This window comes from Saccopteryx bilineata, chromosome 11, assembly GCF_036850765.1.
Source record: "Saccopteryx bilineata isolate mSacBil1 chromosome 11, mSacBil1_pri_phased_curated, whole genome shotgun sequence".
Classification (NCBI taxonomy): Eukaryota; Metazoa; Chordata; class Mammalia; order Chiroptera; family Emballonuridae; genus Saccopteryx; species Saccopteryx bilineata.
This window is the reverse complement of record NC_089500.1, coordinates 62,916,401-62,933,255: the sequence shown is the minus strand read 5'-3', so window position 1 is coordinate 62,933,255 and position 16,855 is coordinate 62,916,401. Positions and strand designations below refer to the sequence as shown.

Genomic DNA, 16,855 nt, shown 5'->3' with positions numbered 1-16,855 from the left:
ACTGTGGTCGGCCCTGGAACGAAGCCTGCTGTAAGTGCTGCGAAAGGCATGGAAGTAAGGTGACCAACTTTTTTACAATGAAAAGGAGGACAAAAATAAATTAAGGATAACAATATAAATAAAAGAAACATTTTATTCATTGCAACAATAATACACTATAATATGATAAATGAATAATAAAAACATTTGTAATATTTTATATTGTAATTATGCTTAGATGCCTATTAATTCTTAATAATAATTGTAAGAAAAAAGTCTCATTTAGATACAAATACATCACATCACACGCAATGAATGGACTGCACTGATCGACTACGGACATTTACAGATTAGTCTTCCAATATCAAAAAGGAGGACACTTTTCCAGGGAGGGCGGAACTTACAAAAGAAAGACTGTCCTCCCTAAAGGAGGACGATTGGTCACCTTAACCAGGACTCCGCTCGCTGGCACAGCCGGGGGCACAGGCAGATTCCAGCACTACCTCACTTTCTCCACCAGCCAGCACCGCTTCAGTACGGAGACCGGGCAAACCCTCCCTTCCCTGCGCACTCTCGCGTTACCAAGTGGACTCAGCCCTACACTCCATTCCCGGCCTGCCCCGCGCTCCCCGAGCCGCCAGGCCCCGCCCTGCCGAGTGAGCACCTTCTCCCAGGCAGGCCGTGGGAGCCCCGCTGCAGACCGAGAGCCCCGCTGCATGCCGGGAGTTGTGGTCTCCGCGGAGGCGGCGCGGAGCCGGGGCCAGCCCTTAGCGCGTGGCAGGAAGCGGAAGCGGCCTACTGTCTGCCCCGGCCCGGCTCCGCCCCGCCCCGCTCACGCCGGTGCTATCACTGACGTGTCTCTCGGCGGAGGTGCCGTGGCCCATTGCAGGCTGGGCCGGGGGTAGCGTCGCCTCACGCAGAGCGAAGTGGAGCCGAAGCAGGACGCGGAGCCCGAGCAGCCGCCGCCATGGCGAGTGAGTCCCTTGGGGAAGCCCCGGTTCCGCCGGGATGGATCACATCCCTCTTCCTCTCACCGGTCCGGGCAGGTGCCCGCCCGCCAGGCCTGCCAGGCGGGCCGGGCCCTTGTCGGGATCCCCACGCGTCCCGGTCCTCGGCCTGCTCCCCTGTCCTAACACAACGTGGGCGGAAGGCTCCCTGGGGTAGCGGCCTTCTCCGAGCCCTGACTCTGCCTTTGTTTCTCCCATCCAAGTCAAGTTCCTGGAAGTCATCAAGCCCTTCTGTGTCATCCTGCCGGAGATTCAGAAGCCGGAGAGAAAGGTGAGTCCCCCAGATCGCCGTCAGAGGAGGCTTCGTGGCACTCCGGGCCCTTGAAGTTCACAGTACTATTGAAAATGGCTTCAGCACGCCGGTGAAAGCGCGCCCACCTGCTCTGCCCCCAGAGTGTGGTTGACTGGTGGAGAGGTGACCTTCTCGTGTGGGAGTTTCCACCGAAGTCACCGGGCTTTATTCGGAGCATCCTTACCCCTGTGGACACAGCCCCGAGTGTGCCCTGTCCCAGATCGAGCCTGGCAGTGACTGAGTAAGGCCTCGAAAGCCCCAGGACACTCGGGTCGTTACCCTTCCCTTTCACCTCCAACAGGAGCACATCAGAACTTGGATTTTTTTTTTTTTTTTTTTTTAGGAGATGCTCTTTGTAACCAGCTGCTAAAAGCAGCTGAGGGCAGTCACTGGTCTGTACAAACAAGTGTCTGCCTTTTCGTAGGCTGCCAGATTAACTGAGACGAAAGGCATGTTACGAACCCTGCCTCTTACAGTGGGCACATTAAAACATGGAAAGATAGAATCTGTCAGAATTTCCGCCGCTACAGGCCCTGATTGTGAGAGTCGCCAATATAAGTAAAGCTGTCAATGAAGAAATATTTCATTGAGTTCTTAAAGAATAGTTATATATTTTGTCTTCATTCTTTTCAGGCTATTGTTCATGCATTCACATATGTGTGCTTGACAGCAACATAGACACTTAGGTTCCTGGAGCATCCTTTTCTTTCTCTCTCTTTTTGGACATATGTACTGCCTTTGATGGACTAATATGCATAGCTCTTCTGCCACACCCACCCCGCCCCTTCCCCCTCTAGCAGAGTAGAAAGGGAGGCTCTGGAGGCAGGCAAGCCTGGGGTCTGCCCTTCACTCAGCCTCTCAGCCTCTTACTAGCTGTGTGACATTAGCCTTGTAGCTTAAGTGTGGTAGATGGAGCTGTGAAAATATATGCAAAGTATAGCACTGGCTTCAGAAGGGATTAACTCTGGAAAGTGGGATGTCTGGTGGTGGTTTGGATGGAAGAATAGAAGTTTTCTTGAAGTGACAGAAAGGAACGCCAGACATAAGGAATATGCAAAGGCAGTGAAGACAAGCAGGCTGGAGAGAGTTAGATGTAGTTCAGTACGGACAGAGCATAAGGGTAGGTGGGGAGCATTAGGAGCCAGTCAGGTTAGAAAATTGCTTTGAGAGTAGGATAGAGACTTGGAGTGGTTTAGAGGCTTTTGCAATAGAAAGTGAACTATGGGAGTGAACTCGGAGATACGGATAAATATAGGGGCTATTTAAAAGGTAGCGTAGACAAGACTTGGATAAACAGTTTTTGATGTTTCACTGCTGAATTTGGCTGCATCTAGGAGAGACTTAGTTACTGACAAATGAGAAGCCTCTCTGAGCTTCCTAATTATCTGGTGTGGTATGATGACAAGTGGAAATAGGAGCATTCCCAAGAGGAGGCAGAGTTCTGTGAACTGACTACACTTCACACAGAGTATCTGAGCATGGAATTGCACTGCCTTTGTGTGATTGTGTTGTCACGGCCTAAACTGGTAGACAGGACCGAACTTCTATTCTGACCAGAGAGCCAGGACTCTGGCTTAGTGCTTGCTTAGGTTTCTCTTCCTCTCAAATTAAAAAGTATTTTAAGAACACATTTTGTTCACTTAATACAGTCATTCACAAGGCATTTCCACGTAAAGATCCTTAGTCTGCACAATATTGCGGTGTTTTTAAATCACTTACCGCCATTCCTGCCGTGTACTAATGAGGACACTGAGTTTGAGGCAGAAGGCTCAGAAGAATCCCCACTCTACTGCTTACTAGTGGGGGTCCTTGGGCGGGGCATCTAAACTTCTAGTGGTTCTTATGAGTCATCTATAAAATGATTCTGAAGTGTAGCATATCCTACTTACATACTTGAAGAGATGTGAAAAGTCTTAGATGCTACTAGTAGTTAGTGGGGAGGTTAAGCTTGCAGCTCTCCCTGCCCTCCCACCCAAACTGTTTATTGTTATACCCTTAATTCATAGAAAATGTGCTGCATAGTGAACAGCCACAAATTCCAAATTAGTTTCCTCCAGAATAACAAGATTTTGTCAGTTACAAAACACTTTCAGCCCTAGCCAGTTTGCTCAATGGTAGAGCATCAACCAGCATGTGGAAGTCCCAGGTTTGATGCCCAGTCAGAGCACACAGGAGGTGTGACCATCTGCTTCTCCCCTACCCCCCCCCTCTCTCTGTCTTTCCCTCCCACAGCCATGGCATGATTGATTCTAGTGTGTTGGCCCTCAGCACTGAGGATGGCTCTGTGGAGCCACCACCTCAGGCACTAAAAATAGGTCAGTTGTGAGCATGGCCCCAGATGGGCAAAGTATCGGCCTCGGACAGGGATCGCCGGGTGAATCCAGGTCAGGGCACATGCAGGAATCCATCTCCCCTCCTCTCAATTAAAAAGTAAATAAAAATAAAGAAATAAACACTTTCAAATGAATGGGGATAGTTCATACGTTGTAAGGGCTCTTCTGGTTTCTATGGTAACATTTTTTTATCTTGAATCTGATCCTAAACTGTTAATGCTAATGGTTAAAAGCATATATTTGGACTCAAACTCACTTCAACTGTGGGCTTTGGGACAAATTTCTTGGCCTTTCTGAGACTCAATATTTTTTTATTGTAAAATAAAAATAATAATCGTATGTAGTACAAGGATCAAATGAGGTAAGGCCTATGAAGGTCTTTGCATATGTGCCTTATACATAGAAAGCCTGCAATGCTTGTACTTGTATTTTGGTACTTATGTTTGGTACATGGTTTGGATTGTTCAAGGCTTGCTTTTCTGGTGAACAGAGAAAAGGGTCTGATCAGAGTCCATTTCTATATGCTTATGACAATAACTTGTTGCCTTAATTTATTCTCTTCTACATAGATTCAGTTTAAGGAGAAAGTGCTGTGGACTGCTATCACTCTCTTCATTTTCTTGGTATGCTGCCAGGTAAGTGCAGGTGTCCTGTTCTCTTATCGAGGTGAGGGTCGCAGGGGTTAGAGGGCTGGAGACAGGTGCACTGACTCCTCTCCTCTCTACTTCTTTCCAGATCCCCCTGTTTGGTATCATGTCTTCAGACTCTGCCGACCCTTTCTATTGGATAAGAGTGATTCTGGCCTCCAATCGAGGTAGAATTCTGGCTCTCTGCACCTCTTTCTGTGCACCGCGGGCTTGACCACCTCCTGTAGTTAAATTGCAGGCTTTGGCTTTATGTGGCTTTTGTTCAGAGCATGTTTGGGAAGAATGTCAGTGTGCTGTGCCTTGGTAAATGCAGAATTCAGCATCAAGGCATGTTATCATATTCAGAATTGCATGTGAATAGTACAAAACCTGTAATAAGATTAAATCTATGTCAGAGAATGAAAAATTATGGGAAAACTAGAGTGCTTTTTAAACAACTTAAATAATGATATTTCTACCTATCTAGTATTTTCATAACCTTTAGAATATGCCATTTGTTTCTCAGCTGCATCTTTTTCATGTCTGTGGGTTACATGTATGTGCCAGAAAAGTATGTAACACTGTTTTGTATATCTTACCTAATTACCTTGGGGGGAAGGGTCTTCAGCTTTCATGTCAGAACTGTTTTTGATTAACTTATTTTTTAAATGTAGTTCAAATTAGGTTTCAAATCAATTATAAGTATTTTAGCATAATGGAAGTGGAAGTTTATTCATAGCTAACTACAATTGCACAGGCTCTCTTTTCAGACTCTGGAAATTATTTGAATGTTACTTTTAGTAACTGATGAAGAAACAAATCTTTCTTATCTGTATAAAACCAGAATGACTCTGTTTTTGGTGAATTTGAATGCAGCTATCTGTTTAAAAGCCACGTGACTTCCGAAACAGAATAAGATATGGCCTGGCAAACTGCGCAGAGTGAATTGAATTATGCTGTAGTTGTTGATATTGGGGGATTATTCTCTAAATTAAAAGCTGCTAGCAAACCGAAGCACACTGGATTTGTATAAGCGATACAAAGTCAGATTTTGCTCATTTTCTTAATAATGTATTGCTTTTCTAAGCTAATACGGGCTGTGTTTTGCCCCCTTTTTCTCAGGCACATTGATGGAGCTGGGTATCTCTCCTATTGTCACCTCTGGCCTCATCATGCAGCTCTTGGCTGGCGCCAAAATAATTGAAGTTGGTGACACCCCAAAAGACCGAGCCCTCTTCAATGGAGCCCAGAAGTGTAAGTGAAATTTCGAATGATGTTCAAATACCTGTAGTTGAGAATTTAAGTTTGCTGTAAGTTTGGGACATCCAAACAGTTTTGTTCTTTGTACACTAACTTACTTGGCCCAGCGACCCTGCAGGTACTCTGTGGCCTGTGTTAGCAAGAAAGACTTTTTTTGGGGGACCATTGGCCAGGGTCTGCAGTACACTGCTTCAGTAAGGGGCTTGACCATGACCACCTGGTCTGTTGCTTTTCTGGGCGCCACTCCTCTGGCCTGCCCAACACGACGTGTCAGTGCAGTCCTCTCACGCTCTTGAGGCTACTCTGAGCAGTATCACCCTTACATCAGAAAACTGTCGGGCACGGTGGGGACAGAACAGAACAAGAAGAGAGTGGAGGAGGTGCTAGCAGAGAAGGCAGAGGAGGGTGTGGTGAAAGAGTTCTGGGCCACTGAGTGGTGAAGGGCAAAGTGGAGTACCTCCAAGTGGAAAGGGTTCTCATGAGGACCACACATGGGGGCCAGAAGAGAGCCTCGACTGCCCCAGTTTCACTGCCGAGTTCCTACAGAACAGAAAAGAGCATATGAGCCTGGCCTGGGGTGGCGCAGTGGATAGAGCAGCGACCTGGAATGCTGATGTCGGCGGTCCGAAACCCTGGGCTTGTCTAGTCAAGCATTGAACAACTAAAGTGAAGCAACTATAAGTTGGTACTTCTTGCTCCACTGCCCCTCTCCTCTCTGTATAATCAATAAATAAAATCTTATAAAAACTAGCACATGACATAAATCAGAAGGAAGCCAGGGCAAAGCTGACTCTGATTCTGAAGATAATGGAGTAGAGAATGAACCAAAGAAGAGTCAGAAAAGCCATTAGGCTGTGCCTGGGGTTGGAGCCGGAGCAGATTATCGGAGCTATAGACTTTAGTGGCGAACTAATGTTCTGGAAAAACTGATGGACAAACTGCTGAAGCTGACCGGGTCCCTGCCCAGGAAGCCAGTGCCAGGTGCCCAGGTTGTTGTAGCCTTCCATGAGGAAAGGCTGACGTGGCATTCCTAACCCCTGGAAGACGATGACAGAAAAGATGACAAGAATTAACTCTCCTAGTACTAGCCCCTGTCACATCTGACTGTGGATATATCAAGTGAGGAGGCGAAGGAGTTCTTGTCTTGACACCATCGAGGTGGCTTGAGAAGATGTTCCTTGAAAAACCAGTATAGTTTCTGTGCCCAACAGTAGGCCATGTGTTTTAAAGCCATTCCATGCTGTGTAGTTTGCACATCCATCCCAGTGGCGAGGAAGGAGGATACGTGTTTCGAGGTAATCCGTCCTGCACTTTGCTGAGAAAAGGAAAGGGCCTTCTGTGAAAGACAGAACTTACAGAGCGGGTGTGTGGGAGAGCAGAAAGATACTAGAGATCTTCACAGAGCATCTCCACAACCGACAGCCTTCTTCCCAATAGAGTTTACTGTACTTTTTGCAGCTTGCTTGAAGCTTAAGGTTGCTGGCTTAAGCAAGGGGTCACTGGCTCAACTGGAGCCCCCCAGTCAGGGCATGAATAAGATGCAATCAATAAACAACTAACTATGAGTTGATACATCTTATCTCTCTCTCTTCCTGTCTCTCTGTCTCTCTAGCTAAAAAGAGAAAAATATCATTGGCAATCTAAAGAAGGACAGTGGAGAATATTTAAAAACTCGGAATGCCTGAAACTTACAAGCCAAGGTGTTCCCTGCCTGAGCTTAAAGCTGTTCCCAGCAAAGAACTGAGCTCGTTTATAGGTCACCAAAGCTGCTGTTTTGGGGATGGAAACTGGCTGAGAAGGGAGTCTTTCATTGGAGCGTGTACATAGGTAGATTATTCTGACTTAGAGGTGCTAATTCTTGAAATTGACAAGAAGACCCTTTCTTTTCCAAGCCCCTGGCTGAGGTATTTAGGGAGAGGAAGAGGGTGGCATAGGAGGTGTGAGAGTCGAGAGAAGGGCCCGTGCTCTTAGGGTGGGAAGCTCTTGGTGCTTCTTGGTGTTTTGAACATGGAACTCTGAAACCATCGGTGGCAGGGTTCAGTCACCAACAGCACAAGGTCATCGAATCACTTCAGGAGTTGGATTATTTCAAAAGCCCTGGTCTCAGAAGATTAAATCTTCCTACTAGGACTGTGGTTCATTTTAAAACACAAAACAAAACAAAAATCTATTTTTAATCCTAAGAATTAACTAACACCCACAATGCTGTCTTGACTCATGAGACTCAGCTTGATGGCTCAAGCCAGACCTGGGACTCCAGTGTAAAATCTTATTAGGCAACTGTTAGGTTTCAGTTAAAGTTTGTTTAAATATAAACTTCATGCTATAATGTCAGTTTCTTTCTTAATTAAACTATATAGATTTATAATCCTTAGAAAAGAAAGGGAAAGGAAAGAGAGGAGGGAAGGAAAGAAGAAAGGAAGAAAGAAAACACTTGTGGGAACGCCATGGTGCAGGAACTTGGCCGGGCTGGACAAGGCGGGGGAGAGGATGACCATTGCCTCCAGTGCTGCGTGATCGACAGGAAGGAGTAGGGCTTGGAGATTTCCCCCCAACAGGCACATGTCCTTACTACTTCGGAGGAGATGATGTGTACTTAGAGCTATCGTAAGAATCCAGTGGAATAACGTTTGTAAAATACCTCAGTGCCTGGCACATAGTAGATATTTGGTAGGTGTTTTCCTCTGGGAGTTTAAAAAGTATCAACTTAGGGGAAAGGTCTTCCTCTCAACCCAACTTTGTGACTTTGGACAAAGTTAAATGACTGCTCTTATATCTCAGTTTGTTTCTTCATCTGTAAAAATGGGAATAATCATATTTGCCTCATAGCAAATTAATGGCACTGTTAACAATAAACAGCCATCAAAACGATCCATATTCAGCCTCTGGCTGAACTGAAATATATAATTAGGAAGTGATAGTTAATAGTTTTGTGCCCAGCCATATTTCCTTTTTCTTTCTCTTTCTTTTTTTCTTTTTTTTTTTATCAGGAGGGAGAGAGGGACAGGAAGGGAGAGATGAGAAGCATCAACTCATAATTGCAGCACTTTAGTTGTTCAATGGTTGCTTCTCATATGTGCCTTGACCAGGGTCTCCAACCGAGCCAGTGACCCCTTGCTCAAGCCAGTGACCATGGGATCATGTTGTTGATCCCACGCTCAAGCCGGCCACCCCGTGTTCAAGCTGGTGAGCCTGCGCTCAAGCCAGATGGCCCTCACTCAAGCCGACGACCTCAGCACCCAGGTCAGCACTCTCTCCACTGCGCCACCGTCAGTCTGGCTCCAGCCATAGTTTCCTCCAGCATGTGGAAGAAATCTTTAGTAGGTTAAGTAATTGAGCGAAAATGGCTAATCTGATTTAAACTTGTAAGTTTCAGGCACAAATCAGGATTTTAAAATATATATATGTAAATTTTCAGAAGCACAAATTGTCTATTTTTTCTTTGGTCTTGACAATTTTTAAAATTTCCTTTGTTTTGAGAATTCAGTGTCAGTGAGCAGTTTTTTAAAAGTTAAATACAGACTACATTTGACGGGCACTCCGGAATACAATTTTATTTTACTAAATCAGATTTGACAAACTAACCAGAAAGCTGAACTTGAAGCCAAAACCCATACTTGAAGATTCATCTAGTCCTGTGGAACCAGTGAAAATATTCCGATTCCATTGTGCCTAACAGTGAAGTATAATAAAAGAAACAAAGACAGACTACAAAAAGGAAAGCTACTATTGGGTCAAGAGAGTTTTGTGGCCGAGGAAATAGGACAAGTGACTAAATTGATAGCATTCTGAGGTTTTTCCTTAAAATAAAAGATAAAAATTTACATACAAACTGGGAAGGGACCCCTTTAGCCCAGAGTTAGTTATCTGTGTTCTGGACCCAGGCTGAGGTGATAACCCTGTAGAGGTGGCCCAGGTGTGTAGTTAACTCAGGAGCCCTCCCGAACCCGAGCAGCCTACTCTGAGTTTGAATGCTGTGGGTTGGGCCATCGCCAACTTATGTGCCTTGGAATGGTGTCTTCATTAGATTTTGCTCCCTGATTTGTCTTCCGTAAGAACCACATTGTCACATTCTGACTCTTTTCTTCCTGTCACTGACAGGAAAGTGGATGTAGGAGGTGAATTAAAAAGCTCATCTGCTTCTGTTCCCAGGCATTGAGTTATCGTATACTCTGATGATGTGATTGTGGGTTTTTCTTGGACCACGCTCCTTGGAGAGTCAGTGTTCGTCAGCTTTGTTCTCCGTGGTGCCTGGCACAGAGTAGTTGTTCGATAACTGTCTCCTCTACAACTGTGTGATGTCGCACTTTCAGAACATCGTTTTCTTTTGATTTCTAGTATTTGGCATGATCATTACCATTGGCCAGTCTATTGTGTATGTGATGACAGGAATGTATGGGGACCCTTCTGAAATGGGCGCTGGAATCTGCCTGTTAATCACCATTCAGGTAATTGTTATGCTAACATTCCCCCCTCTGAGTAGCTCCTCACACTCACTCAGACTGCCCAGATAACAGACTTGAACCATGAATAAAATAAACTTCTTCTGAGAAGCCAAAACACCCGTGCTGGCCCTTCTAAACTCGCCAGAGGAAGGTGTTGTTGTCCATTGTTTACTCGGCCTTCAGCATTTATATCAGAGAAGCCCCCTACTGAGAGAAGGAAAGAGCAGGAGTGCAGTCTGTTTGGGTTTCTTCACTTTTACTTTTTAATTTTTGCAGCTTTTTGTTGCTGGCTTAATTGTCCTACTTTTGGATGAACTTCTGCAAAAAGGATACGGCCTGGGCTCTGGTATCTCCCTCTTCATCGCCACTAACATCTGTGAGACCATCGTGTGGAAAGCGTTCAGCCCCACCACTGTCAACACCGGCCGAGGTAAGGACTTGGCCTTTCCTGCGGGCAGGGCTCGGTAAAAAGTACTGATGTGCAAAACAAGAGCTGAAAGCTCCCCATCCAGGGAAAATCACCTCTGTTTAAGGTATGTTACTTCTGACTTTTCTGTGTGCATCTGCAGAATTTTTTTAAACAGACAGGCTTCTGCTCGTGGTACATAACGTATATATTCCACATTAGAGCATTTCATGAACATTTGCCATGCCAGAATGCATCCTGCCTCATTTTTGCTAGCAGTATAAACTTAGTGGCAAGGATAGAGCAGCATTTATTTAACCAGTCTTCTTCCGACAGACATGCAGGTCATTTCCAGGTTTGGTTGTTACACAGCACAGACAGCAGACAGCCTCATACACTCATGTTTATGTGTTTTGGCACTTGCTCTCAGTGAAGATGTTTCTAAAAATGAAATCACTGAATCAATGCACTGGCGAGGGGCAACTTTGTGAAAGAGGCCTGAACTTGATCTTCTAGCTGTTCCTGTTAATAGTACGTAAGTGGCTTTGGGCAAATCCCCCTACCTCTGAGCCTCAGATGCCAAGATGAAATGAAAAAGAACAGGAAAGGACGTGATGCCCAGCCCATCGTGGAGCCTGTACAATGCAGTGTTCTGTGCTAAACCAACAGTGCCAAGGATATCTTGTCTCAAAGGGTGTTTTTAATAAGTTCTAAACATACAAGGAAGAATGATTTACTAGGAAAAGTGGGTAGCCAGAGGTAAGGAATGTCAGAGAAGAGTGGGCAAGCCGAGATCTGATTCCTCCCTCAGCACTTCCTGGAACTCCAAGGCAAATGGGGAGATTTGGGCAGAAGGCAGGACTTTTTTTTTTTTTTTTTTTTTTTTTATAAATTTTTATTTTAATGGGGTGACATCAATAAATAAGGGTACATACATTCAAAGAAAACATTTCCAGGTTATCTTGTCATTTAGTTCTGTTGCATACCCATCACCCGAAGAGAGATCGTCCTCCGCCACCCTCCATCCAGTTCTCTCTGTACCCCTCCCCCTCCCCCTCTCCCTCCTTCCCTCCCCCCACCCCCCATAGCCACCACACTCCTGTCCATGCCTCTTAGTCTCGAGAAGGCAGGACTTTTGAGGGGTGGGTGTGAAAGGCAGGAGGATGAAGGATAGGAGCAGAGGTATACGGCAAGGCCATCCTCTCACTGGTCTGGGGACATCCTGAGGTATGAGGAGGGCTGTCAGGACAGAGCCAGAGTGGAGCCAAGCAGCAGCCTTCAGTTAGGAGCAGGCCGGTGAGGTGATGGGAATGGGAGTCTGGAGGGAGGAAGTCACCCCAGGCTGGAGTGGAGGGCAGAGAACGAAGTTTGGTAACTATTCAGTCTTCCAGCTTTGACAAGCCAGCCTGTCGCGAGGGAAGCGCTGAGTCAGGGCGTCAGGAGAAAAGAATATAAGACAGCCAGAGGGGAGCGTCCAAGGGTGATGGAAGTGACCAAAGGTGGGTTTGTTTCTGGCTTTAAAATAAAAGTATGATGTCCACTAGCAGTGTTTGAGAACTGGCTGGCGAGAAGGCCACCAGGAAGGGTGAGTCTGCAGTCACGTGCGTGTAGGTGGTGAGCGAGCCTGCAGGACCGCCATGCTTGCTGAGGAATGGAGGGAAAAGGAGAAGATTAAGGTCATGCGAGAAAAGGGCAGAAGTCACAAAGGTCGCGGGGCTGACAAGGCAGCATGTGGAACTCTGGATTTGGCCACATGGAAATGCATCACTGACTGAGACCCTCTCGGGTCTGGGAGGATAGCCATTGTTGCTTTCCTGGGCAAGTGGGCACAGCCCAAAGCAGGATTAGCAGGATAGTGTTAACTGCCAACAGCTTTTACCTGAAGTAAAACTAACACTTAGAAGCCCTGTCTTGTTCCCAGAGATTCTGCAGGGAGTGAATTTGAAGAAGGAATTTTGTTAACAGTTAAGAGAACAAGAGCCTGTGTCATTGCCTTTCATTCAGCAAATACTTACAGAGTCCTGTGAAGGGCCAGGCACTGTTCTAGGTCCTGGGAGTACAGGGTGAGTGGGCCGTGTGTTCTGTGCGGGTCAGGTGTGGCTGTAGGTACCCAGGGAACAGTGGGCAGAGGAAGAAGATGAAAATGGCCAGCTGTCCTCACAGGGTTAGTCTGGGAACCGAGGTCCTGCAGAGGGAAAGGAGCCCTGCGACTGGGGAAGACCGTTTCCTTGAAGGGGGCCATCAGGTACAAGGCCCTGAGTTAGGAACGTGCCTGATGCATTTGAGGTCAGTGCGTGTGGCTGCCACAGAGTGAACAAGGGATAGAGTAGTCCACTCAGGTCACAGAGGCAATGGGCGAGTGTTAGAGTGGGCTGAGCGTGAACAAGTTCCTCTTCCTTCCTGGGCAACCCGGGCGTCATCCTCTGTGAAGTGACACTTTGTCTTGGCTCCAGCTTTAAAATCCCTAAATTCTGCCCAGTGGTGAAAGAGGCCAGTGCTGGCACCTGACCACACGGAACAGGGCGGGAACTGAGGAAGCACTGGTATTTAGGAGGGAGTGCTTCCCCAGAAGCGCCATCCCAGAGGCTCCAGAAGAACTCAGTAGTGATGCCAGCATCTCCAGACTGTCCGGGAACAGCCCGGGAAATGCAGCAGGTGGTCCCCCATTCTGTGTTAGAGACCTGAGCCCGGGGAAACGCGGCAGGTAGTCCCCCATTCTGTGTTAGAGACCTGAGCCAGTGCCCTGAGGGGGCAGTACATAGGTGGACTCCCAGAACTGACCCCAGGGCCCCCCCCAGCTGCCCACAGGACACAGCTCTGGACATAGCACGGGCTCCCGGCACGAGGCCCCGTTTTCATGATGGGATCGTTACCCTGTCCCGGAAGGACAGACCGAATACAGTGCTCCTGTTTCTATGTTAGCTGGGATTTTTGGATTTTTTGAAATTTTAGTAAATTTCTTGAAAATTTATAAGACTTCTAGGCCTCACGAATGCCCTGTGCCCCCAGCTTCTTCTCACTCATCCTCTGCTGCCCTGTGCTCAGGTCAGGTACTCATTCTTGCTCTTGATCCTGCAGCCCCTCAGGAAGCCACTCACTTCCTAGCTGTTTGCCTAGCTCTGTTCAGCATCCGTCCACATGGGGTGTTGGCTCTGATCGGATCAGGCCTTGTGGTGGGCACTTGACGTTGTCCTATCTGCTTGATCATTGATGTCAGAAACAGAGATGTCAAGCCCACCTTGTCAGGGGCCACCTGCACTTCAGAGCTGGGGACGCTCCACTGCTGGGGGTTTCCCGGGAAATGAATGAGCAGCTCTGAGCCCACTCTTCAGTGTAGGACTCCTTCAGATCCTACTTTCATGAGTTTATAATTGGTCATCATTCCACACATCTGGTGGCCATAGACTCGCCTACCAACAAAATGAGATAACTATTTCTGCATGTTGAAATCTTGACAGAGAGAATAGAAATGAGGCATGAGAAAACTCATTGTACACTGTGGATTAGGAGTAGGGCACCATGCATCTCAAAATTAATTTTGTTTTATTTTCTCTTTTGGCCACTAAGAAGCTGCTTGTCTCTTTACCACGTGTCCCCTCCTTCACCAACAGGGATGGAATTTGAAGGTGCCATCATTGCACTGTTTCATCTGCTGGCCACACGCACTGACAAGGTCCGAGCCCTTCGAGAGGCCTTCTACCGCCAGAACCTCCCCAATCTCATGAATTTGATTGCCACCATCTTTGTCTTTGCGGTGGTCATCTATTTCCAGGTGCGTCCCGACTCACCCTGGGGAGCTCTGGGGACCCACACTGCAGTTCTGGAATGCCTGGGTGCACATGCCCCACTCACACCCCGGGGGGTACACGTCATCCTGTGATACTGGAGCACTGGGATGGATTTGACTGGACACTGGGGAGCTCTGGGGACCCACACTGCAGTTCTGGAGTGCCTGGGTGCGCATGCCCCACTCACGCCCCGGGGGGTATACGTCATCCTGTGGTATTGGGGTACTGGGATGGATTTGACTGGACACTGGGGAGCTCTGGGGACCCACACTGCAGTTCTGGAGTGCCTGGGTGCGCATGCCCCACTCACGCCCCGGGGGGTATACGTCATCCTGTGGTATTGGGGTACTGGGATGGATTTGACTGGACACTGGGGAGCTCTGGGGACCCACACTGCAGTTCTGGAGTGCCTGGGTGCGCATGCCCCACTCACACCCCGGGGGGTACACGTCATCCTGTGGTATTGGGGTACTGGGATGGATTTGACTGGACACTGGGGAGCTCTGGGGACCCACACTGCAGTTCTGGAGTGCCTGGGTGCGCAAGCCCCACTCACGCCCCGGGTGGTGCACGTCATCCTGTGGTATTGGGGTACTGGGATGGATTTGACTGGACCCTGGGGAGCTCTGGGGACCCACACTGCAGTTTTGGAGTGCCTGGGTGTGCATGCCCCACTCACACCCCGGGGGGTACATGTCATCCTGTGGTATTGGGGTACTGGGATGGATTTGACTGGAGCAGGTTTCCCTGGGAGCTGGGTTAGCGTGTTCCATTGAGTTAGGGGACCTGCCTGAACTAAACAAAACTGAGGCAGATGTGACATTTCTGAAATCATGTTCCTTTGGGAGCAGCAGATAAAGAAGATGCGTCTTTAAGCTTTTAGTTCAAGAGAAGTGAAAAGTCATGAAGCTATAAAGCCTCATCGCCATCTCTCCTGGAGTGTATGCAGTGTTTGGAGGGACCGTCATCTTGGAAAAGTCTTTTCTTTTTGAGAGCTCTGACCTTTCGAATTATTAGTCCTTGTCACTTGTTTCTAAGTAAGAAACCTGAGTTGTCAGGTTTTTTTCTGTAGTTGAATTAGTCTTTGTATTTTTTTATCAGCCACTTTGTGTCCTGATACTTACTGAAAAGAAGGGATAGCAGTGGAGAAGACAGTTTAGCGCCTGTGGGAAGGCATTTATACCAGCCAAGCGCTTTTTCTGAGGCCCAGGCAGGCCTGTGCCTTCAGGTGCCAAATTAATAAGCTTTAATGCCACCATAAGCTTGGTGGGTGTTTGTAGTTAGAGCATTAAAACTTTATTTTAAATCCTATGTATTCTGAGTCCTAGGCACGGGGGGTTTGTAAAAATAATATAAAAGAGCCCTGGCCACGTAGCTCAGTTGGTTCGGGCATCATTCCAATATGCCAAGATTGTGGGTTTGATCCCCAGTCAGGGCATATACAAGAATCTCCAGTGAATGCATGGATAAGCGGAACAACAAATCAGTGTTTCTCTCTCTTCCTCTCCCTCCCTCTCACTTTAAAAAAAAATCAGTTTAAAATAAAAGAGTGCTGAAACTTTGGAAAAAATGATAAAACATTTCTATTCTCCAAGGATTTCAGAGGGAGAGGCTATATTCATTAAAAAACTTAGCGTTTCTGCCTGACTGGTGGTGTCGCAACATACAGAGCATCGACCTGGGATGCTGAGGACCCAGGTTTGAAACTTCAAGGTCACGGGCTTAAGCGCAAGCTCACGGGCTTGAGCATGGGGTCACTGGCTTGAGCATGGAATCATAGATGTAACTCTATGGTCGCTGGCTTGAAGCCCAAGGTCTCTGGCTTGAGCAAAGGGTCACTGGCTCAGCTGGAGCCCTCCAATCAAGCCACGTATGAGAAGCAATTAGTGAACAACTGAAGTGCAGCAACCACAGGTTGATGTTTCTCATCTCTCTCCCTGTCTGTCTTGTCTCTCTCTCTCTCTAAAATAAATAATAATAATAATAAAAATTTTAAAAAAACAGTGTTTTTGTGTATGATTTAAAACAAAGGGCTGCTCTGGGGGGGTGAGATGGAGGCCATGGGGACCTCGTCTTGGGGCCACCGTAAACACGCACCCCTAAGGAGTGTAAACACTAGAGAGCCACTGTTAGGACGGGCACATGTCCTCCGGCTCTTACATAGTCCACATTGGTGCACACTTAATGGGATAGACTTTGGGTTTTTGTTTGTCTTTGTTTTGGTTTTACAAAAAACAATTATTCCACTGTGCTAGGCTCGGGGGTATTTTTTCAGCCTGTCTTTCTGGGAACCCCTTGTTAAAGTGGCTGCAGGTGCAGTGGTGGGTCAGGAGAGGGTGTGAGCGCCCTGGTACCAGTGTGGGCTGGCCGGCCCAGCTGGAGTGTGTCTGTGCAGACAGTGGAATGAGGCAGTGAGAGCACTCTGCTCTGTTTGGCTTTTCAGGGCTTCCGAGTGGACCTGCCCATCAAGTCGGCTCGCTACCGAGGCCAGTACAACACCTACCCTATTAAGCTCTTCTACACCTCCAACATCCCCATCATTCTGCAGTCGGCCCTGGTGTCCAACCTGTACGTCATCTCCCAAATGTTGTCAGCCCGCTTCAGCGGCAACTTGCTGGTCAGCCTGCTGGGCACCTGGTCTGTAAGTATGGCTGCTGGCAAACACCAGTTCTCATGCTGTGGCTAGTTGCAGTGGTGTACGTCCATGTGTCTCACTGGT

At 47.4% G+C, this 16,855-nt stretch overlaps 1 protein-coding gene and 1 pseudogene across 1 annotated transcript in view; both read left to right on the top strand.

Annotated features, from left to right (window-relative positions):
• Positions 1-752: 752 nt before the first annotated feature.
• Positions 753-16,855, top strand: part of SEC61A1 (SEC61 translocon subunit alpha 1) — a 19,769-nt gene continuing 3,666 nt past the window's right edge. Inside the window, exons 1-9 of the mRNA XM_066247261.1 lie at positions 753-953; positions 1,190-1,257; positions 4,181-4,246; positions 4,347-4,425; positions 5,360-5,491; positions 9,836-9,945; positions 10,219-10,372; positions 13,960-14,120; positions 16,580-16,777. Coding sequence (XP_066103358.1) covers positions 947-953; positions 1,190-1,257; positions 4,181-4,246; positions 4,347-4,425; positions 5,360-5,491; positions 9,836-9,945; positions 10,219-10,372; positions 13,960-14,120; positions 16,580-16,777 — 975 coding nt within the window. The 5' untranslated portion in view covers positions 753-946. The remainder of the gene's footprint in view (positions 954-1,189; positions 1,258-4,180; positions 4,247-4,346; positions 4,426-5,359; positions 5,492-9,835; positions 9,946-10,218; positions 10,373-13,959; positions 14,121-16,579; positions 16,778-16,855) is intronic.
• Positions 5,707-6,570, top strand: LOC136315613 (chromobox protein homolog 1 pseudogene; annotated as a pseudogene).